At 38.1% G+C, this 24,122-nt stretch overlaps 1 protein-coding gene across 10 annotated transcripts in view; it reads left to right on the top strand.

Annotated features, from left to right (window-relative positions):
- The window catches only part of ARHGAP24 (Rho GTPase activating protein 24), a 516,018-nt gene that overhangs the window by 445,166 nt on the left and 46,730 nt on the right, over positions 1-24,122 (top strand). For 9 of the 10 annotated variants that reach the window (XM_082632355.1, XM_082632357.1, XM_082632359.1 and 6 more), the window contains one exon: positions 18,389-18,596. In XM_082632355.1, coding sequence (XP_082488481.1) covers positions 18,389-18,596 — 208 coding nt within the window. Of the gene's footprint in view, positions 1-5,765; positions 6,647-18,388; positions 18,597-24,122 lie in introns of those variants that run through there. The other variant, XM_082632356.1, reaches the window with a different exon arrangement.

Here is a 24,122-nt window from a genome sequence, read left to right as displayed (position 1 = left end):
GAAAGTAAAGCCTAGTTATTTTATGTTGATGTAGTTAAAATAAATGATATAAATCAAATTCATATCTATTAAAGCAATTAGAACTTTCATATTTATTTTATATTCTCTTTTGTGTATTGTCAGCCCCCTGAATTCAGAAGTGAATTTTTTTCCCTTAACATATCAGATGCTTCTTAAGCTGACTGACCTCTTTACATTTTAGAATAACTTCAAAAGCTTAGTTTAAAAAGTTGAAAAGTTAAGTTAAACTTAAAATAGTAAAGATTCATGGAAGACATGTTGATATTTTACAAGAGTAGTGGTACACGTCTGCAAACTGTCTGTCCTTTAGCAGGATCTCCTCTTGGGGGAGGGGGAGGTTCCTAACCAGGGTGACCATTCATCCCAGTTTGCCTGGTAACAGTGTAATTTACTACTGTTGTCCCAGGCTATTTATTGACAGTGCTATCTCTCACTCTCACGGTGTTCTATTTTGGGTGACAACTTGTATGGTCACCCTATTCATATACTAAAATGGCTAGTAAGTGACTTTAAAATGTTTGAAGAGGCCGGTGGGCTGAGATCCCATCCCAGTGCCTTAGCAGAGGGGTCTTCATGACTATTTATGAGAGATACATACTCAGCTGCGAGACGTCTTCTGCTACCCTCAGGGTCAAGGATTTCTGGGGAAGCCTAAGGATATGTCTTTTCAAATTTCCTGTTTCCCCTCCATTATCAGGTTTCTGAGGCTCCTGAGTTCAGGAAGATTCTTAATATCTGCTGAAAGTGGTACTTTTATTGAAGGATTATTTCTATCAAGGATTATTTTCTCCCATTCCTCCTCTTCCATCTGTCCTTTTCTCAAGAAAAATGAATGAGATCCAGTTTACTTCACCAAATCAGTGGCCACAGGAGGTCCTATCAGCCCAGGAGTATCACAAGTGATCTTAGTGAGATCTATGTGTTAATCTTCAAATTTATGAACCTGGAAGGAATACTCTAGTAGCTGATTGGTTTGTATACTTTATCCTGCAGAATGTGCTTCAGGGATTTTGCAAATGCCTGGTTCAAATTTACTTTTAAAGAGATATATTTTAGCATAGAGCACTTACAACAGAAACAATACTCTGAAGAATAAATCTTCTCCTTCCCTCTTTGTTTTAATTGAAGAGTGTTAATGAGATTGTAAGGCAAGCTCTTAAAGTACTCATTCAATTTGCAAGAAATCTTTTGTGATTCATCTGAACATCGGAATTTCCTAAAGTTGTTAGAGAATACACAACCAAACCGAATGCTGACCCTTACAGAAAATTGCAAACGTCACCCACAATCTCATGTTTCAAATGTTTGTATTAATATAGCCCCTCTATACTTACTGATTGAATTTTAAAGAAATGTTACAAATTTGAGTTGTAAACAATAAATTTATATGACTGAGAAACATTTTATTTATCTTATGTATTGGGGTTCCACTTAGTATTTCATTGAAAATAAGTTTTTCACCACTTAAGAATATTTTACTTTATTTTTATTTATTTATTTTTTAACATCTTTATTGGAGTATCATTGCTTTACAATGGTGTGTTAGTTTCTGCTGTATAACAAAGTGAATCAGCTATACATATACATACATCTCCATATCTCCTCCCTCTTGCGACTCCCTCTCTCCCACCCTCCCTATCCCACCTCTCTAGGTGGGCACAAAGCACTGATCTGATCTCCCTCTGCTATGCGGCTGCTTCCCACTAGCTATCAATTTTACATTTGGTAGTGTATATATGTCCATGCCACTCTCTCACTTTGTCCCAGCTTACCCTTCGCCCTCCCCAAGAATATTTTAAAACCACTCTATTAGTTCAGACTCACATTTTGTAGATTAGGTCATTAAGACCCAGAGAGAATGAATGACTTGCCAAGTGTCATACTGTGAGTAACATAAGTAGGAAGAAAACTCGTGTGTTTTCACTGTGAGCTTCTTCCTGCTTTATTGCACAATAGCTAATCTATTACTTCTACTGTGGTAGTGAAAAACCCACAATTACAAGTCCATGCCTTATTGATAGTATATTCTTCAGTATATGAAAAACAAAAGTGTTTAAAAGTTGATAAGTAGGATGAATATAGTTGAGTCCTTCAAAAATATCTGAATTAATACCATCAAGAAAGTGAAAAGACAACCCATAGAATGGGAGGAAATTATGTCCAGATCATATGTCTGATTTTGGACTTCTACCCAGAATATGTAAATAACTCTAACAATTCAAAAATAAAGACAAATCAAAATTTTGACCCAATTAGAATCAATTTTAAAATGGGCAAAGAATCTGAATATACATTTCTGTAAGGAACATATACAAATGGCCAATAACCACATGTAAAGATGCTCAGTGTTATTAGCCATCAGGGAAATACAAATCAAAAGCATAGTGAGATACCATTTCTTTCGGACACTAAGATTGCTAGAATCAAAAAGTTCCATAATAACAAGTATTGGCAAGGATGTGGAGAAATTGAAACCCCCCCTGTATTGCTAATGGGAATTTAAAATGTAGCTGTTTTAGAAAACAGTCTGACAGTTCCTAGAGCTACCATATGACCCAACATTTGCACTTTTAGGTATATACTCAAGAGAAATGAAAAATGTATGTCCACACAGAAACTTGCACATCAATATTTATAGCAACATTATTCCTAAATGCCAATAAGTAGAAACACCCAAATGTCCCTCAAAGGACAAATAGATACACAGAAAGTGGTATAGTCATACAATGGATTGTTCAGCCATAAAAAGAATGAGGTATTGATGCGTGCTACAACGTGAATGAACGTTCAAAACATTGTGCTAGATGGAAGAAGCCCGTCAGAAAAGACCATATATATATATATATATATATATATATATATATATATATATATATATATATATTCCAATGTATATGGAATATATATATATATATATATATATATATATATTATTTTCTATTTATAAGAAAGTACAGAACAGAGAAATCCATAGAGACAGAAAGTAGATTTGTGATTGCTTAGGGCTGGGATGGGGAAATAAGGAGTTTGCAGTGGGTTGGTAGCCAAAACATAAGAGATCTTTTTTTAGGTGATAAAGTGTTCTAAAATTAACTGTGATGACCATTGCATATATCTGAGTGTATTAAAAACTACTGAATTGTACACTTTAAACAGGATAATTCTATGGTGTGTGAATTATATCTCAGTAAAGCTGCTAAAAAACTCCTGAATTGTCATAATTGCTTTTCATTAGAGAATACATTTCCCCTTCCTATCTTAGTCATAGAATCCAAGGCAGTTAATCCTAAATAAAAACCTATTGGCGGGCTTCCCTGGTGGCGCAGTGGTTGAGAGTCCGCCTGCCGATGCAGGGGACACGGGTTCGTGCCCCGGTCCGGGAAGATCCCACATGCCGCGGAGCGGCTGGGCCCGTGAGGCATGGCCGCTGAGCCTGCGCGTCCGGAGCCTGTGCTCCTCAACGGGAGAGGCCACAATAGTGAGAGGCCCGTGTACCGCAAAAAAAAAAAAAAAAAAAAAAAAAAAAACCTATTGGCTTCCAACCTCCTTTCCACTGCTCAAAGATTGTTGTGGTTGTTGATGAAATGGCATCTGTAAAGACATGTAGAAGGTGACTTTTCATCCTGATTTATCAAGTTCTGTATACCACCTCCAGATACATTTTAAATGTGTTTATTGTAGAGAGGGCATTTCACTGTCTATACTGCAGTTCTGCAACCTGTGTTTCTAAATAGTTAAAGTTTTTCAGGAGGCACTGAAGCTTATTCAGGTTGTTTATACATGTAAAATATTCCCTCTTTACCATTTCAATATTAGACATTTGATTAAAACATAGGTGACACCTGAGGAGTTTGCTTAGTTTTTCAATATTTAGAAATTAAAAACTGTTAAGTGAAATCATAAAATATAAGGCTTTGATATTTCTTTTTATGAAAAAAAAACAAAGTTACTACAAATACTCAGATGAAGGAGGGGAACCAGGGGAAATGCAAAATGCAGACACCCTCTCTTAACAGCCAAGCCTGATAACTTAGTTCAGTATTGAATCTAGATACCTCAACCTTCTTTTATCTGATTAACCCCCCTGTAAACAGATGCTTCCCTATTAATGATGCTGAGAAGCACATGGTTTCTGCTTTAAAGTCAAATCCAGAAGCTGGGATGTCAAAACATGTATTTAACTTTGGAAAAGTTTAGGGTTCTGTTTTTTTGTTTGTTTGTTTGTTTGGGTTATTCTTGTCTTTTTCACTGGGCTTCTGTTCAATTGTTTTTGAGGCAATGTATATGGAAGTACCCAGCCTGGGATCTGGGGAGGGTGAAAATTCATTAATTGTTCATTAGATCTGAGGGCATAGCCTAACTTTAGCTACTAACAAAATCAGGTCCTTCCTGTATATTTCTGTCTTCTTATGAAAAGAGTTGAGTCAGAGACTTACCAAGGCAGTAAAAATACTGAATGTGAATAATCCTCATGATGAGTAATTAGCACATGGGCAAGCAGTGGTTAATTAAGAAGCTATGTGGTCTTGCCTCTGACACAGACCACTGTGTGATCTGTGGTAAGTGATATTACCCCCTCACCTTTAGGTTCCTCACTTGTGAAATAACGTTGGACAAAACTCTTTTAACTAAGATTCATTCCAACTCCAAAGTCCTGCAATCACATGTGTTCCCTCCATACCAATGTTCAGAGAAGTGATGTTTTCAGTGGGCCAAGGTGCCTCTCGTCCAGCCCTGCCACTGTCTTGGTGGGACTGAGTTATACCTCACAGTTCCTTATTTTCCTAGCAGCCTGCTGTGACACAGAAGGCAAAAACAATGGTCGAACCATGGGGCAGAAATAATAATGATTCCCTCAGTGACAAAATTTTACCTATCTGGCCATGCTAGTCAGAGTAATGATGTTTCTAAAGGGAGTATCTTTTTAATACACTTCACAGCTTTTTTAATGCTCCTGCTAAATAGCTAGGAAGGTACTCAGAAGCCTTAGGGGTCAGTTGGGGTTAAAGCACTAGCATTCCAAATGTGCTCATGGAACAGCCAGGTGGATGAATGATTAACCCAGTGAGTAAATTGTTCAGTGACTGGGACCAAGGGGGTTGGTAGACTTAGGGGCTGGGGTGCAGCGGGTGCATGCACGATCAGGGGAGAAGATGAAAGCAGGATTGGTTTGAAAACCATAGCCAGACAAATACATACGTATAAAAATGTATAAACACACACACACATATGAGTTAACTTGTTTTATGGTTATACCTGCAGAATCTTTGCTGCTAAATTTTGAACAGTTTTCTATTTCACACACATATGTTTTAACGATATGCACATTTACATCAGCACTCACAAATAGATTCAGTTGCAAAGTATCTGAAAAAATAATCTTGTATAGGAAGAAAATAAATGCAGAAAGGAAGGGGCAAAAAGTTGACCCCCTCGGGGCTGGTTTGGGGCTGTTTGGTTTCTGGAGGGACTGAGGCAGCCAGCTGTAAAGGTATGTACAAGACCAGAGCCGGCAGGGGAGTCACTGCAAAGGCAAAGGAAGAAACAAGGGGTTCAGGCGGCCGCGGGGCACTCTCTCTGCTCCCCTCACACTGTTGTGACTGCACCTGCTGCATGTGACCGGCGGGCACTGAACGCAGCCACAGCCACAGCGTGGTGACGAGGCAGCTGCAGCCCTGCCAGCTCCCGCCCAGCTCTCTTTGAGAAAAGGGGAGCAGGAACAGGACTAGCGGGGGAGAAGCTCCCTGCAGAGCTGCTTCCTACACGGATCCGAGGAGGAGCCTCTCCCGGAACGGGCACTGGACTGTTCTGACGTGGCGATTCCCTCGGGAGCCCCGGGAGTTTGAAGACCGAAGGGAGAAGCCCGCAGAGAGCATCAAAGGCTGAGGGGTGCTATAAAAGGAACAGGGGAGTTCTTTGAAAAGAATCTGTCATGCACCGAAATGCTTTCTGGAGAAGGTGCCATTATCTGCCTCCCCTTTTGCTCAGATAAAAGGAGCCAGCAAGGACAGTACTGAAATATCCCTCAGGGGCCTTTTGGTCATTGTTCCTCTTTCCCCTGCTCACGGCTATTTGCTGACCTTTCCAGAGAATCTCAGTCCCACCCGTTCCAGCTGAGAAGACAGTTCCTAATAAAAAAAAAAAAAAAAAAAAAGAAAAAGAAAAAAAGAAAAGTCTGCTGTTGGAATGGGAGGTGCCGCTTGCTTGCAGTGGTTCTTTTTGCTGTGACATTTTGGAATGTCTGCAGAAACAAAAAAAAATAATAATTAAAAAAACCTCAAAAACTCCCGGGATTAGGCAAGAAAAAAGGAACTTTTTTGCCAAAAAGAAGTAAATGAGAGATGGTAACTTATCCCTGATCCAGGACCTGGATGATCAAAATCTTCAAGTTCTAGGAAACAGCACTTCAACAAATAAACAAACATGAGAAGGAGTAGCTGTGGGATCCCGATATCACACAGAGACAGTTTTTAAAGGGAGCCAGAAACTGGTTCAGAATTTGGGGGCTGTATGATGCCTGAAGACCGAAGTACTGGGGGGCGCCCCTCAGGTGCCTTGGCGTCTACGCCTTTCATTCCTAAAACTACATACAGAAGAATTAAACGGTGTTTTAGTTTTCGGAAAGGTAGGTACATAATATGTTCATGTCCTTTTAAAATATCTTTCTGATGCTTTAAGGTCAGTTTACGCTCAGAGAAAGTGGGAGTTTGGAAGCCAAGAGCTTAAAACTGTACAAGAATGGTTTATGTGTGGTTTTGCTTGTCTATACTTATTTCTCGAGGTTCCTATTGATCTGTTTATTACTGTCTGTGAATATGCCAGGGGGGCGGGGCTTGAAGAACGGTGGTCCTAAAGGGATCACCTTGACTGCTGGAGAACAAACAAGCTGGCCGGACCATGCCGAGGGGAGGGGCCGAGACTACCTTGGGCTGTTCCCAGACTCAAATCAAGCAGCCATGCTGTTCCCGCCTTGAACGGAGTCCCTCTCAAGTCCCCGTTCTGTGCTCCCACCACATAGGTTTGGTTCTGGCTGCCTGCGCTTGCCTCCCCTCCCCTACTGAGAAAATTGTAATAATCGGATTATCTGTAGTGGCCCCTTTTCAGGAGGCTTTGAACCATATTGATTAACACTGATAAGAAATAGGAGTCACCTTGACTTTCCAAATATATCATAAGGTGGCACTGGGAGAGGGCAAAGATATGAAGGATCAGGAACAAGGGGTGGGAAAATATAAGCTTAGGATCAATAAAAGAAACTAAGTATTTCAGGGCTTCCCTGGTGGAGCTGTGGTTTGAGAGTCCGCCTGCCGATGCAGGGGACACGGGTTCGTGCCCCGGTCCAGGAAGATCCCACATGCCGCGGAGCGGCTGGGCCCGTGAGGCATGGCCGCTGAGCCTGCGCATCCAGAGCCTGTGGTCCGCAACGGGAGAGGCCACAACAGTGAGAGGCCCGCGTACCGCAAAAAAAAAAAAAAAGAAAAAAAAAAGAAAGAAAAAGAAAAAAGAAAAGGAAACTAAGTATTTCAGAATTGATTTGTGTAGGGGGAGTTAAAGGGTACAACACAGGTAAAATGAAGTATTTCTATAAAATGTTTCTGTATCAACATATTTTAAAATGGCCTTTTGTTTTAAAATGGGAATAATTAAATCAAATGATTATTTAAATTGGAACTAGGTAATTATAATCTTAAAGTCACATACTGTAACCTAATAATTTAATTAGGAGCTGACTTGAGTCCCATCTAAGGTTGTTCTTTCTCCCTTTTTTCTTTAATTTGCCACCTATTAATCAACATTCTCTATCTAGTAATCAACAAAAAACAGTAGAGAAGAAAAACCGTATATTTAAAACAAGATATAGTAGGAACTTTTTAAAACTAAACCTTGCTCTTTCTGAGTCTTTTCCTTTGAGCAGTTAATATCTGGTATGATCGTTATCATATATTATAAGCAAGGAATTATCATATATTATAAGCAAGTAATTCGGGTGTTAATTTATATTCCTCTCTCGTCCACAAAGATAATTAAATGGGAGTTTCGTGTCTCATATTTTATAGATCTTTAGAGATTTCATGGTTACTGTAAGATTGTATCATTGATAGAGAAATTGGCAATGAGAGAAACTGAAAAAGGCTAGGGATTAATTGCTTAAAGGACATCCCCTCTTCTGGTTCTCCTACCACTCAGCAACTAAATTGGGTTTATCCAAACATGTAGAGAAGGTCTACTTTTCTAGGTTATTACTGCTCATTCGTAACATGAAATGTTCTGGGGACAATTAATTTATCTTCGAAATGCAGAACAAAGTGTTTTTTATGTTTTCCACCTTCTCTCCTCCCAGATTGGAATATAGCATGTCTTTGAGAACCCTGGTTAACACTGCTGTTTGTTATGTCCTCTTCCCTCTCTCCTTAAGTATCAATGAGGGAAGGCAGTGCGGCAAAAAAAAAAAAAAAAAAAAAAAAAAAAAAAAAAAAGAAAAAGAAAATTCCCATGGGCTGGCAAATGGCAACCAGAGAGTGGAGAACAGCTTCCATCTATCATCTCCTGTGGGCTATTTTTAAAGTATTGTCCTTGCCTCTGCAAAGTCTTAGTAATCTGAAGAATGTTCAGCATTTGAGTCAAGGATTAACAGATTTTTATTTTACAAAGTTGCATTCTGGTTACTGTCAGAACCGTAAAGGAGAGGAGGTGCAGGGGGCATTCAGCTGTGTTAAGTTCCCTCTCCCTGCTCAACCACAGTTAGGCAGTGAGGCTCTGGGAAGGAAGGCGCCAGGCTGAGGCTGGGCTGCGAGGCTGTTTCTGGGCCACACTAGCTGCTCTTTTCAGTGGTGGTGTGAAGCCCAGGGTGTTAGATCTTTATTCAAGGTCCTGCACTGAAAAGAATGAACTTTTCTTTCAATGCCGGGTTCCCAAACCATGCTACTTTAAGAAGAGAGTGTCGTTTTGTGCTTTGTTTAATCCCCTGGGTGCTCCAGGAGTTCCAGAAGTGGACAGGGGTTTCTGAGTTCCTCTCCCAAGCCTGTTGGAGAGCATCCACTGAAGTCCTTTCAATGAAAGCAAAAGGAAGGGTTCAGGAAGCATGGAAAAGCACCCAGAAGTGAAAAATGGTAATGCGTCTGCTTTTCCTGATCCACATTTAAAACATTTTTTACTACTGTTATGGGTTGGCTGACAGAAGAGGCAGCTCAGCACTTGAGAATGGCCCTCAGAATGAAGAGGGGAGCTCAGTTAAAGTTTCCAGAGGCCTGGTGGTATTGCAGCTTGCATGCTGTGCCTGTTGGAACTCACTGCTCTGAGTTCCTTTCTCTTACAGACCTCTTCTGTCCTTTACTGCCCTCTGTTTCTTTGTTTAGCTACTAATAAAGGTCTCCAGACATGTTTTCTCCGTGGTTTTAAAAATCTAGGCACTGTGAACTATCTATTAGGCAGGACGCTGGGGAGAGTGGTGCTTTGGATTTATGTTCTGGTGAGATAAAGATTACAATGTGTTCTTTACCCTTTTGATTTTGAAACTATATATTTTTTTACCTCCATAAGACTAATATGTAACATACAGAGCCTAACCAAACTTTTGATTACTTGGAACACTTTGGGTCCTGATGTCAGTGTTAATTTCTAGTCAGAATGGTCTGGATGGTTTAAGATTGTTGTGATCACAGAACATACTAAAGTAAAATTTTAAACCCTAACTTTATCTTGTCTTTCCTGAGTCATGCTCTTCTTGGAGATAAAGCATCATTAATTCCCCAGTGCTTTTTTTTTCCCCCTAGACAGTAACTTAGTGGTCATGCCCCATTGCTTCTTCCTTCTTTATATACTTTCAGCTCCATTTCTATTTCCATCACCTTAGTTGTCTGTGCCTTTATGGCTTCATGCACACAAGGTACTTTGACCTTAGAAGTGGCTCTTCAAGACAGCATCTATCCTCACCTCTTTTCACCCCCAACATTATTCACAAATTCCTGCAGCACAGTTCATTTGTAAAGTGTCGTCCAGTTGGTATTCCTGAAACAGTACTAACAAGCAATGTTCCACGGCTTAGACATTTTTCGTGAGTCCCTATTGCTCCCAGGAGGGTGTCCCATTTCATGCAACTGTCAAAGGCTTCTAAGTAATTCCAACGATTTCCAATTCCCCAGACTATCCCCTCTTCCTCCCTGAACCCATCTCCTGTAACACCTCTTTGCTCTGTTCAGTGCCCCCTCTGCTCTCTCTCCTCTGCAGTCTGTCCACACTCTACACTGTCATTGTCATTGTTGGCTCTCACTTCTTCATCAAGCCTTCTCTGTTCACCTGTTATACTCTTTACTCTATAGCCCCTATATTTCTTATATGCTGCCACCTGGCCACCTTATCTTCATAGCTATTTTCAAGTGTTTTTATGCACACTTGTGATAAGAAATATATATTTATATTTGTTTATTTCTTCTCATAGTTAAGAATGGCAATAGGTCTATTCAATCCAGGATTCAAGATCTATTGCAGGCTGGGGAAGTATAGTATTATTACCTATCTTTTTCTGCTAGTTCATAGACAGTAGTGAATTAAAATAGAATATCTTTACAGAGGTGGTGGATAACACCAGCATTTTCTTTAAAGTTAATTTGAAGTATTCTGATCTATCCTCAGAACCTATTTTTCCCTGTATATGCAGATGGTATGTTTATAAGTGAAAATGTTAATACATTAAGTGATGGTTAACCTTAAAGCATAAAAAAGTTAATGTTGTATATGTTGTTGTCACATTTATCAAAATTGATTTGTCCAACAGAATGCTACTATCCAAATCCATATAATTTTAAATGGTGCTATAAATGAGTAGCTCATTAATTCACATATCAAAGTTTTACAGAGCATCTACCAAGTGATTTTGGGGGTGAGAAGGCAAACAAAGCAAGTTTCCTGGAATCTATGAGTTCACAGATTCCTTGAGGATAAAGAAACATATAAAATATAAGTAATTACTTAATCTGTAATAAGCACTACAACAAATTCTATATGAAGTCTGAGGAGTTTATGAATAAGAGACTCACCATGGAAAGGCAGTGATTCATCTGAACTACATGAAATCAGATTTAGTCTTTGGAAGTTTATGGAAAGACGTTTTCTCTTACATGATCCTAAAAGAGTAGTCAGCATCCCTATGGGAAAAAAATGTCTGAATTGAATTAATTTAACATAGTGGAAAAGGAAGGCTTTTAGAGTCATATAGACCTGTGTTTATACCGCAGATCTACCATTTTCTAGATATGTGACTTCAAGTCACCTAGCATCTCTGAGTCTATTTGTAGAAGGGAGATGTCCTTGCAGAATATTTGTGAGTGTCAAATAAGAAAATACATGTAAATTGCATGGCTTGGTGCCTGGATGTAAATGGTGAGTATAATTACTCTGCTGGTCTAAGACCAATGTTATTGGGTCACTATTATCACATTATTACACTTGCTTATTTTTTTCAAGCCTTTATTTTTCTCCAGTCTGACTTTATTCTTCCCCAGTCTGACTACAAGAAGAGTCAAAATTTTACCATATATTCATTGGTTATTATAGATTCTGAGCTTCTTGAATTAAGTTTTCTATCCATAGAAGATTTGTTGGCTGCTTAAAAAGTGCTAGTAACAGAATGAAGTAAGCTTTGTCTGCCTTTGTTTCTTAGTTCCGTACTAAATTGGATGTCTTTTATTTTTATTTGTCCATCTACCTTGGGCAAATGTTCATTTTTAATTGAATATTATTACAGTCCTGGTGACACCGTGACTTATTCTGTTAGCAGGGTTATAGTAAGCAGAAGGATAAGTAAAAGCAAATTCTCTATATGACTTAGCATGTAATCTATGGCACGGAAGGGACAGGGAACTCTGAAAAATAACTGATAATAGAAAATTTAAGTAGTAGCCGAGAAGTTATCTAACTTCTGCCTTTTTCATCAACAAATCAAAGACTTTTTTGTTTTCACGTTTTTATAGGAATCAGGGCCACAACCTGAGAAGTCTTGATAAGTTTCATTTTACCTTGGAGTTAGTCATTTATTTCCTCTAATTGAGGAGGTGAAGTATTTTATTTTAATGCATGCATTAATTCTACAAATGTTTATGGAACACTCAATCCTTACCCAACTTTGGTATTAAGTTCCAGGGAGCAAGAGAGTTTACCTATGTGTCTTAATCTATTCAGGCTGCTATAACAAAATGCCACAGACTCGGTAGCTTCTAAACAACAGGAATTTATTTCTCATGGTTCTGGAGGTTGAAAGACTGAGATCAGGCCAGCATGGTTGGGATCTGATGAAAGCCCTCTTCTGGGTTACAGACTGTCTACTTCTTGTTGTATTCCCAAGAGGCTGAAAGGGAAGGAATGAGAGAGCTCTCTGGGGTCCCTTTTATGAAGATACTAATCCCACTCATGAGGGCCCTGCCCTCATGACCTAATCACCTCTCAAAGTCCCTATCTCCTAAAACCATTACCATAGGCATTAGATTTTCAACATAGGAGTTTGGAAAGGACACAAACATTCAGACCGTGACACTATGGTAGATGGAGTATGAGCCTTGGAGTCTTTCATGTTCCCAGTTCAGTCCTTATGTCTGCAGTACTTTCAGAAATTTACCTAAACCTCCTTTAAGTTTATAGGATAAATATATAGTATAAACTGTTATCCAATATCATTTATAACAATAATAATAAATGTAAAATAATCATTTGATTATAATAATTGTGAAAGTACAATCTTCTTTTGACTGGTGAGGGACTAGTCTAGTATGGGTAGGCATCTAAATAAACAATTACAAAGCAATATGTTAAGAAAGCAAAGAAGAAAATAGCAAGTTTTGTGTCTGGGATGGGGGTGAGGGAATGTTAGTAAGGACTTAACACAGGAGATGATGTGAGTTGAATCTTGCAAGATAAGTTTTCCTAGGCTGGCTCATGACAGCAGGACGTACCTTCTAGAAGGAGACATGAAGATGTAATAAGTCATAATACATATAGGAAACAACAAATAGTTCAGTATAGTTGTTGAGTATGTTGTTTGTGAGGAAGCAGCAGTAATGAGCATGGGTATGGCACAGTGCCGGGCATAGAAAGGGTGGTACCTAAACATTTGTACTTTGAATAGTGGATGAAGAGGCAGAGATCAGATTGTGGAGACTTTGTATTTCATGAAAAGGAGTTTGGTTGGCCAGGGGGCACCATGGGAAGAAATGAAGCAAAAGAGAGGCATAATCTGATTTAAATATTATGAAGATCACTGTGGCAGTACTTGCCTGGTTTGGGAACCCAGGTCTATAAAAGTCACTTAAGAAATATTGAGGATCGAGATTGAAAAGAGTATTCTTGAAGGAAAGAATTATGTAAGCTGTGAGAAGTGTCAAGAAGAAGAGTGAGATTGATAGTTTTAAAGGGAGTGAGCCATAAAGTGATGCAAAAAATAAATTTGGCTGTCAATGATTTGGCAACTAGGTAGTTATTGGTAATTATAGAAAAAGCTCTTTTAGTGGAATGACAATGTCAGAGGCCACATTGTAACAGGTTGACAAGAAGATAGAAAGTGATGAAATGGAGCCAGAGTTATACTTAGCTGGGAATCAAGGAGCAGAGTGAATAAATACAAGGCACAGAGAGTCCAAAGATGTTTAGTTTGTATTTATGTATCTTTTAGGATGGGTAGAATTTGAGTATATTTTTTAGATCACACTCAATAATGTCACAGGCTGCCTCTAGCTATTTAGTATATAAATCACACATAAAGGAGAAACCTCACAAATCCTGAAGATATTTAAATTTTCTTTATATTTTTTTCTCTCTCCTGTCTCTCCCTCCAGTTGAAACAGCCTCCCAGAGATATAATAAAATTACCTGTGTGATTTACTTTCTCAGCCTAGTGGAAAGTCATGTCCTGAGTGATGCTTCATGACACCATCAATGTACTTCCAGGGGAAATATACAGAAATTCCAAGGATGGTTTTGTTAGGGAATGTGAAACCTCTCTGAGAATTTAAATGGACATAGCTGGAACTGTTTACAAGACTCACACCACAGGGAATACTCTTGTTAATAATCTACTAATCAATGTGTCCTTTTCTCCATGCTGCTAGCTGGGGATAGATCATGACCTTGTGCTTTTTAGTTAATTTTAAAATTTGAAGTTTCACTGCTCCCTCAAAGAAAATTCTAACTAAAGCAGCTTTTAAAAAAGAATTCCCCCCCTACCTTTCTGTACAAAAAAACATTCTCACACAGGAAGTTAACTCACCATCTACCTTTGTAAGTCAGAGATGTTTGGGACATTCTATTTCCAATGTTACAGAATGAGCAGTATACATCTAATCATTACCTAATTCTTTGCAAGACCAGATAAACAGCAGAAAATTACTATTTTTCCCACAGGAATTTCTAAGTATGTGTACATACTGTCTACATTTTTAAAAACTCTTTTACATATTCCGTTGCTAAATAGGCATAGCTCTTTATATTAAGGAAATCCTTTTGTTGCACAAGATGCTGAGTTTTTTCCTTCTCCTTTTTTTTTCCCGACTTCCCTCCAAATTTGCCATTTTCTCAACAGAAATCACCACTCCTAGTGTGATGACAGGAATTGAGGCCAGAAAACTAGTAAGAGACATGTTTCTTCCTCTGTAACTCAATTTTCAACCATTATACCCACTAGGCAGTATTGTGTAATACACAAGCAGAGGCTCTGAAATCCAACAGCCCTGATCAAATCCTGGCAACATCTTTTACCATCCCTGTGACATTCAGCAAGTTACTTAATCGCTCTATGCTTCCATCTCGTCCTCAGTAAAATGGTGGTACCCACCTCATAGAATGTTGAGAGTTTTAAATGAGAGAAATGAAGGTAAACTTCTAGTACTCATGCCTGGCGTACATAAATACAGCATAGCTATTACCATTTTTTAGAGCACAGAAAAGATATGCAATGTTCTTCACTTTTAGAATGTATTAATATTTTAAATTACTAAGAAACGAGGACACATAATAATTGGGATTAAATAAAGTGGAAGAGGACAGGTATTCAGGAACAAGCAAAGATTTTTAAGCCTGACTAAATCTGGATATGGACTTCCATTCTGCCACTTGGTGCTGTGTAACTAACCTTAAGTGATTTATTTAATATCTCTGAGCCCAATTTCCTAAGGTATAAAATAGCTACCTTGTATATTTATTATGGAAACAAGAGAATATATGTCAAGGACTTAGTGCATATTAGGTACCTAATACATGAAAGGATGTTAGGGCTTTTGGCTTGTAGTTTCTTACTATACCTCTTAAGAAATTTTTTATCATATAGGCAAGCATATATGTAACAAGGGGAGGAAAAAAAAAAAAACCGGAGTGCCCATCTAAAGCAAAAATTACTGTGTCCTTTATCACATCCCTGAGTTTTGGGGAATAAAGAAATCCTGAGAGTTTTAAGAAAAGAATGTTTGTTTTTCATTACTGCATAAAACCAAATCTTGGAAGTTTGGTTCTCATTTGTAGCGCTCATAGAGGTTGAACTGGAACATCTTTAGTAGATTTTCTGCTGGATTTAAGGAGAAACCTTATGTAATGTATCAGTCCAAAACAATAAGTGAAAAATCAGATATGTAAGATTTATTCCCAAATGTTAACATTATGTTTTTTTGTTTTTTTGTTTTTTTGTTTTTTTGTTTTTTGTTTTGTGGTACGCGAGCCTCACTGTTGTGGCCTCTCCCGTTGCGGAGCACAGGCTCCAGACGCGCAGGCTCAGCGGCCATGGCTCACGGGCCCAGCCGCTCCAAGGCATGTGGGATCTTCTCGGATCGGAGCACGAACCCGTGTCCCCTGCATCGGCAGGCGGACTCTCAACCACTGCGCCACCAGGGAAGCCCAACATTATGTTTTAATATAATTTATAAGTGCCTCTGAAAGGCTATATTCTCAATTTTGGCAGGGTAGAACCAAACATCCCAGGCAAATAAGCATCAAAGAACTCCAGGGAAAAAGATATGGTATTCTTCATTCATAACCAATTTTCAAGTTTTGTTATTAAAATACTAGAAAAGCTTCAAAATCATTATCACCACTTCATACAGAAATGGGCATCGTTGCAAATAACTGAAAACCCAGTGAATGGTGATTTATACAGGGGTTTATTTTTCTCACATTGAAAAAAAATCTCCAAGGAGTTGCTGCTGGTATTGGGTCAGCGGTTCAGTGATTTCAGCCCCGTTGTCTCTGTGAATCTTTCAGCCTTTCCCTCGTGGCTGTTGCCTAATGGTCAAAAGATGACTTTTAGTCACAGGTAGCATGTCCAAGTTCAAGATAGAAAAAGTCATGATTAGCAATTCCAGCTATATCTTTCTCTTTCATCAAGATAAACAAGTCTTCCTAGAGACTCCAGAAGACTCTTGGGAAGTGAGAGAAGTATTTAATTTTCCAGCCATGAAAATAAAAATAACAAGAGAAAATAGGGGTGTGAATATCTGTTGAGTTAGGGGAAAATGTTTAACACACCATTATCGAGAAACTGCTTGTTCCAAAGTCTACAAACTAAGCTAATTTCTAATTCTGTTTTATATGCATTTGAATATTAATAACAGGTAACTCCATCTTTTTTCCTAGAAGGAATATATGGATACCATTAGTGCCAGATTTGATACCAGGTGTACAATAGTTTAGTTTGTTGTTGTGTTATTGTTTCTATGTAGGCTAAGAATATTCTCTTTGGTAGCAAGTGTTTATTGCTTGGAATGTGATGGTTTTGCATTACTGAATCCATACATAAGTTATTTTACAGATAGGGAGGTAAAGCATATGTTCTTACTGTTAAGTTCTGAACCTGATGTTTTTGAAATATTCCCCAAACATTCTGGAATCTTACATAGTTTCAGCATGTGACACTCATTTCTCTTCCCCTTTTATGAAAATCATTAGATCATTAAAGCCATCCCATCTGGAAACAGTGGAATCACATTTGCTTTGGCTCTTTTTCTCCCTCTTTTCTTATTGGTTGATCATTTTTCCAAACTACCAACTGATAATAATATATTTTAGAGGCATCGTTTCTTTTTCTTTTTCTTTTTCTTTTTTTTTCTTTTTTTTTTTTTTTTTTTTTTTTTGCAGTACGTGGGCCTCTCACTGTTGTGGCCTCTCCCGTTGCGGACCACAGGCTCCAGACGTGCAGGCTCAGCGGCCATGGCTCACGGGTCTAGCCGCTCTGCAGCATGTGGGATCTTCCCGGACTAGGGCACGAACCCGTGTTCCCTGCATGGGCAGGTGGACTCTCAACCACTGCGCCACCAGGGAAGCCCCGAGGCATTGTTTCTTAATCAGTGGGGTACCAAATGCATGCACCAAGAAATGCATCATTTGTAGGTAATTAAAAATCATTAAAAATCATTGATGGGGCTTCCCTCGTGGTGCAGTGGTTGAGAGTCCGCCTGCCCATGCAGGGGACACAGGTTCGTGCCCCGCTCTGGGAAGATCCCACAGGCCATGGAGCAGCTGGGCCCGTGAGCCATGGCCGCTGAGCCTGCGCGTCCAGAGCCTGTGGTCCGCAACGGGAGAGGCCACAACAGTGAGAGGCCCGCGTACCGCAAAAAAAAAAAAAAAAAAAAAAAAATCATTGATAAAACTGATCAAAATTGTTTTGATTTTTACTACCCCATGTGCTGACAATTCTAGGCAATGTGTAATCATATATGCCTCCCTGTTAGGACAAACCACCATGACCCTGTCTCCTCACTTTTAGTATGCACTGCTTCGAATTTCAAATACTTCTTTTTCCAATAAATTAATAGTTTAAGATTTTAAATAGCCAACACTGTCTGAAATATTTTATACGGATGAGAATTCTGCATTTCTTTTCATGGTTTTATCCCTTTGATTATAATCATGGCATCATCTCTTGGTTGAAAACAAAAGGTGAACAGAGATATGAATATTATTTAAACTAAACGAAAATTGGACATAAAGTTACACTTGTAACAGAAGTAGAATTTGACTATTATCTACAGAATATTTCTGGTTTTAAGTTTTTGAATACGTTTTTTCCCAAAAGGAAAACATAAAAGAAAACCCCAAACTGAAATTATGTTTATTGCAATATTTCTGATTTCAAAGTGGATATCTCAAACTCCATATTTCCATTTCAGTTTTGGGCTAAATATGGAATACAGGGGGAAAGGGCAGCACAAGGTAAACCCTTTTCATTTGAAGAATTGTACATAATGAATTTAATTCTGTAATAATGTTAAGTACCAGATATGAAATGCTTGCTAGCATTCCAATCTTTGTTTTTCCTTTACATTGAGTTTTAAAAGAAAGCAAAAAAAGTGAGAAAAGATGAATTTCTCAAATTCATTGTGATCCTTTATTTCTCCAGGCATTTTTGGACAGAAACTGGAAGATACTGTCCGTTATGAGAAGAGATACGGACACCGTCTGGCTCCAATGTTGGTGGAGCAGTGTGTGGACTTTATCCGACAAAGGGGGCTGAAGGAAGAGGGTCTCTTCCGACTGCCAGGCCAGGCTAACCTTGTCAAGGAACTGCAGGACGCCTTTGACTGTGGAGAGAAGCCATCCTTTGACAGGTAGATTTCAAGTTTTCACTAACCATCCTTCACTGAGACACTCAAACTCAACCAAAAGGTTGCAGTAAACTGAGAGGACATAATCTTAATTGATGTTGTAACAGTTTAGAAGATGGATTATATGGCCTCACAAAGATGGATTGTTTTTAAGTTAGAGTCAAAAATTTGATATTTTAGATGTCTTTCTCTGCAATACTCCCCCCACCACCTTAAAACACTATTATTTATTCTTTTCCTTTGGCCCTAAATTAAAACTGTATTAAACTTTCACATCGGAAAAGTAAATTTTCAGAATAGGAGTCTTCTCTTGTTTGATGTTTCTTTGAATTCTTTCAGCTAAGGGATATTAAAAGTGTTGATAAACAGAGATTGGGATATTGGAAATATAATTAAAAGCATTATATTTTTAAAGTTATAGCTCCATCTTAATCTAAAATAGATTTGCAAGGAAACAAGGAGAAGTATATAGTATGGTGAAATTCAGGAAATAATGGAAGTTGCAGAGAAGAATGCATAAAACATCCATAACTCCACTAACTGAGTTGAACACCGATAATATTTTGTAAATTACCTCCTCCGGTTCAATTTTTTTAATTCAGTAGAAAAAGATAGTCATTTATCCTAATATTATTAACTCAACATTTGTGGCACAGTTTTTTTCATATCAAGAGTTGAAACATGGCCTTTAATTCCAGCATATTCTAACTTAACATCTGATCATTGGCAACCTCTGTAACCATAATTTTTAATAACTATTTCACTCTATAGGTATATTGTTCATAATTGCTTCAATAAATTTGGATATTTAAGTCGTGACTTTATTACTATTACAAGTAATGTTGTAGTGAGTACACATTGATATAAATATTTTCTATTTTTGGATTATTTTTTTCAGGAGAGATTCTCAGCATTGGACTTGTGATAAGAATAGTTTTGATACTTGAAAATTGCCTACTTAAGTAGTATTTCTCTTTGAAAGTATAGAATTATCGTGTGGATAGACTGATCTACAGGACAGATAGACAAAAAGACTCTTGAATACATGATATAAGATAAAGGAAGCATCACTGAGAGCATGGGCTTGTTCCAATCCAAAAAATTCATGGTAACTCATTTGATGCCCTTTTACTGGTCACATTAACAAAACCCCGAACAGTGATACAATCATGCTGGCAAGGTGTGTTGAGGTAGGTGCCCTGATGGTGAGAGTACAGATCATCATAGTCTTTCTAAAGAAATTTGGTAATGTATTTCAAGACCCTTTAAGCAGGAAAGCCCAGTCCTAGAAAACAATCAGATATGTGGAAAAAACTGAAGCACAAAGTTGTTTATTACAATTTCCATAATAGTGGAGAATGAACTCCAATCTATTATCTCTAGCAATAGACTGTGGTTAATATAATATAATAAAATGTTATTTACTTATTAAAATTTTGGGAACTGCTGCTTACATAATAAGTGGAAAAATTAGACAAGATAAATTAATTGATCAAAATGCCACTTTTTTACAAAAAGTGTCACAGTTTATAAAGATTCATAAATTCCCTCTGAGAGAGAAAAATTAAATGTAGTGGTAAAGAAATGAATTCAAAACTAGGGTCAGAGAATAAATTTCAAAAATGCAGATATATTTTTGGTGGGGGAGCCACATGTCTTATTCTATACTTTGAAAAAAAAAAAAAAAAGATCAGCAGCTCCATAGTTCAGGCCTGTCTGCAAGATATAAACAATGGTTTATCTAGGAGAAATGTAATTTTTTGTTCCAAAATTAGAAAAAAGTTTGTCAGTGGGATCCTCAAAATAAAATATCAGATTATGGGATAAACAACATCTTATACAATGAACTCATGTGACATTGATAAAATTCAGCGGTCTTTTTCTTTACATTATGTATGGCCTAAATATATGCAGATGACCTTAATAGCAAAGTTTATCTATTAAAAATTCTTTTGACACAGGCATTTAAAATCTGGTTCTTGGGCCTCCCTGGTGGCGCAGTGGTTGAGAGTCCGCCTGCCGATGCAGGGGATACGGGTTCGTGCCCCGGTCTGGGAGGATCCCATATGCCGCGGAGCGGCTGGGCCCGTGAGCCACGGCCGCTGGGCCGGCGCGTCCGGAGCCTGTGCTCCGCAACGGGAGAGGCCACAACAGTGAGAGGCCCGCATACCGCAAAAAGAAAAAAAAAAAAAATCTGGTTCTTTTAACAGCTCTTTGCTAATATGTGCACTTTAGGGGGATACTTTATATATTTAAGGATACTTGTAAAAGATGTGCCCTGTAAGCAAAATTATTTCTCTGTAACTATAGGCCGACAATGAACTTTATATGAAGTGTGATCCCAGTTAAGAAAAATGTATTTTTTTGTATAAAAATGTATCAGCTCATAGAGACTAAAGAAAATATAACAAAAGATAAACATTAATTTTGTGGAATAATGAATGACCTTCTCCCCTTTTTTATACTGTAAATTCAGTAACTATACATTACTTTTATAATCAGAAATTTAATCAGAAAGATCTTTAATTAATTTCATGCTGCACAAAAATTTCTTATCTTTTGATAATTTCTGAAGTGTAACTACAGAAACTCCCCATTTACTAGAAAATCTGTAAAAGAGAGTTACAGAGAGTATTTCAGCATCAACAATACGGTAATATTGCTAGTATGCTTTGAGAAAAAGATGTGTCATTCGTTTCCTCAGTCATTCACTGGTTCAGGTTTCTACACTGGTGTATATTAAACCACCCTAAAACTGTGTGGCATAAGCAATAACAACCAATCATTTGTTTATAAATCAGCAATTTAGGCAGACCTTGCAAGGATGTGCTCATTTCTCCAATACATAGTGTTGGTTCATGTAGATCAGTTAGGTCTGAAGGATCTAAGATATGGCTTCACTCACATGTCTGTAGCATTGTCTGAGGTGACTAAGGTAGCTGAAGACTGCATGGTCCTTTACCTCCCTCTCTCTCTCTCTCTCTGTCTCTCTCTGTCTATCTGTCTCTGTCTCTCTCTCTGTAGTCTCACATCCAATAGTGTGTCTCTTCATGCAACTTTTATCTCTAGCAGATTAGTCAGATCAAGCAACATTAAGGCTCAGGGTTCTAAGAGAGTAAAGCTGGAAGCTTGTAAGCCTTGCATTGCTCAAAGCAAGTCACAAAATAGGGCCAGCCTAGATTTGGGGGAAGGGAAATAAACTCCAGAACTTAATGGAAGGAAGTGGCAAGCACATACAGAGAAGGAAAAATTTGTGAGACACTATTTTATGAGAAAATCACTATAGCTTTAAAGTCTATTTTAGGAGAAAATCACTATAGCTTTAAAGACTAGAAATCAAGTGGAATAAATTCCCTAACTTTGTTCTTTTTCAAGATTATTTTGTATATTCTAGGTCATTTGCATATCTGTAAAAAATTTAGTATAAGTTTGTCAGTTTCTACAAAAAATCCTATTATGGTTTTGATAGAAACTTCATTGAATCTAGAAATCTATCAATCTAGAAAAGTGACAACTTAAAAATATGAAATCTTCTAATCCTTGAACATAGCCCATCTCTACATGTCATTAGGACTTTTTGTATTTCAGCAATACAAAATTGTATTGTAATTTTCATTGTAAGATCTTTCTCCATTTTGTTAAATTTATCCTTATCTATTTAATGTTTATAAATGCACCTGTAAATAGTATTGTTTTTTATGTTTAATTTTCTAATTGCTTACTGCTAGATTATGATTTTTATATGATTTTTTTATAGAGAGATTTTTCCTATAAACTTGGCAAATTTATTTATAAATGCTAGAGGGTCCTTCTAGATCCCTTAGGATTTTCTCTATGCATGATCTTGTTGACTGTATATAATGAGAGCATTATTTCTTCCTTTTCAATAAGCTTTGCATTCCTCCTTCTTGACTTTCTGTATTTGCTAAGAACTATTCTACAATAGTAGTGAGTGGATATACTTTTTGTATATGTAGAGGGAAGTTTTTAGTCTTTTGCTATTACTCATGGTGGTAGCTATAAGTTTTGTGTAGATGCCCTTTATCAGGTTTGAAAATGTTCTTATATTTCTAGTCTGCTGACAATTTTAATAATGACAGACGGGCCTCCCTGGTGGCGCAGTGGTTGGAAGTCCGCCTGCCGATGCAGGGGATACGGGTTCGTGCCCCGGTCTGGGAGGATCCCATATGCCGCGGAGCGGCTGGGCCCGTGAGCCATGGCCGCTGAGCCTGCGCATCCGGAGCCTGTGCTCCGCAACGGGAGAGGCCACAACAGTGAGAGGCCCGCGTACGGAAAAAAAAAAAAAAAAAAAAAAAAAAAAAATAATGACAGACAATTGAATTTGATCAAATCCACTTTTTCTGCATTAATTGCAGAAATTATCTGGTTTGTCTGTTTTATTATGTTAATGAGGTGAATTTCAAATATTAAACCAACTTTGCATTCCTAGGATAAACCACTTTTGGTTGTTATGTATTACTCTTTTGTGTGTGTGTGTGTGTGTGTTACGCGGGCCTCTCACTGTTGTGGCCTCTCCCGTTGCGGAGCACAGGCTCCGGACGCGCAGGCTCAGCGGTCATGGCTCACGGGCTTAGCCGCTCCGCGGCATGTGGGATCTTCCCAGACCGGGGCACGAACTCGTGTCCCCGGCATCGGCAGGCAGACTCTCAACCACTGCGCCACCAGGGAAGCCCTGTATTACTCTTTTAATATATTGACGTATCTGACTTGGAAATAACTTGTTGAGGATTTTTGGACCTGTATTCATCAGGGCTATTGACCTAGCAATTTCTTTTCTTGGAATGCATTTGACTAGTTTTGTTATGAAAGAAATTCTGGCCTCAAAAGTAAGCCAGAAAACATTCCCTCAACCTCTATTTTCAGAAAAGTTGTATGTAATTTGTATTATTTCCTCCATAAATCTTGGGTAAAATTTACCAGTGACATGCTTGGAGGTGAGGTGAAAGAGGTTGATCCTGAATAGCCCAGTAGGTTATAATAAGAAATTTAGTTTTTATTCAAAGAGATATGGAAATCCATTGAAAGATATTTAACAAGCAAATGGAATAATTTTATTTACATGTTAAAAAGAAAAGGTCACTCTCTGAGGGAAAACTAATATTTTCTACTACTCCACCCACAGAACACTTCTGACACCAAATGTGTGGGTTTTCCATAAGAAGCAATTCTCCAATTCTTGGTAGACACCCACTGAGTGTCCTACGATTTAATCAATTCTGGTACTAACTGCCCAGAGTTAGTGCAGACCCCACAGGTTAAGGGCTCATTTCCACAAGTCTGCCCCCCTCCTACTTCAGGGACCAATTACAAGTCCCAGGTTGCCACCTATTCTTCTGACCAACTAGCCATAAACCTGAGGTTCCTCAAGATCAATCATTTGCTATAATAGCTCACAAAACTCAGGAAAACAGTTCAGTTACTAGATTACTGATTTATTATGAAAGGATACAACTGAGGAACACAGATGAAAGAGATGCATAGGGAGGAATGAGGTAGGGGCTCAGAGCT

Source organism: Mesoplodon mirus, assembly GCF_964341445.2.
Source record: "Mesoplodon mirus genome assembly, chromosome: 2".
NCBI lineage: Eukaryota > Metazoa > Chordata > Mammalia > Artiodactyla > Ziphiidae > Mesoplodon > Mesoplodon mirus.
The sequence above is the reverse complement of the archived record's forward strand: the minus strand, read 5'-3'. Positions and strand labels throughout refer to the sequence as shown.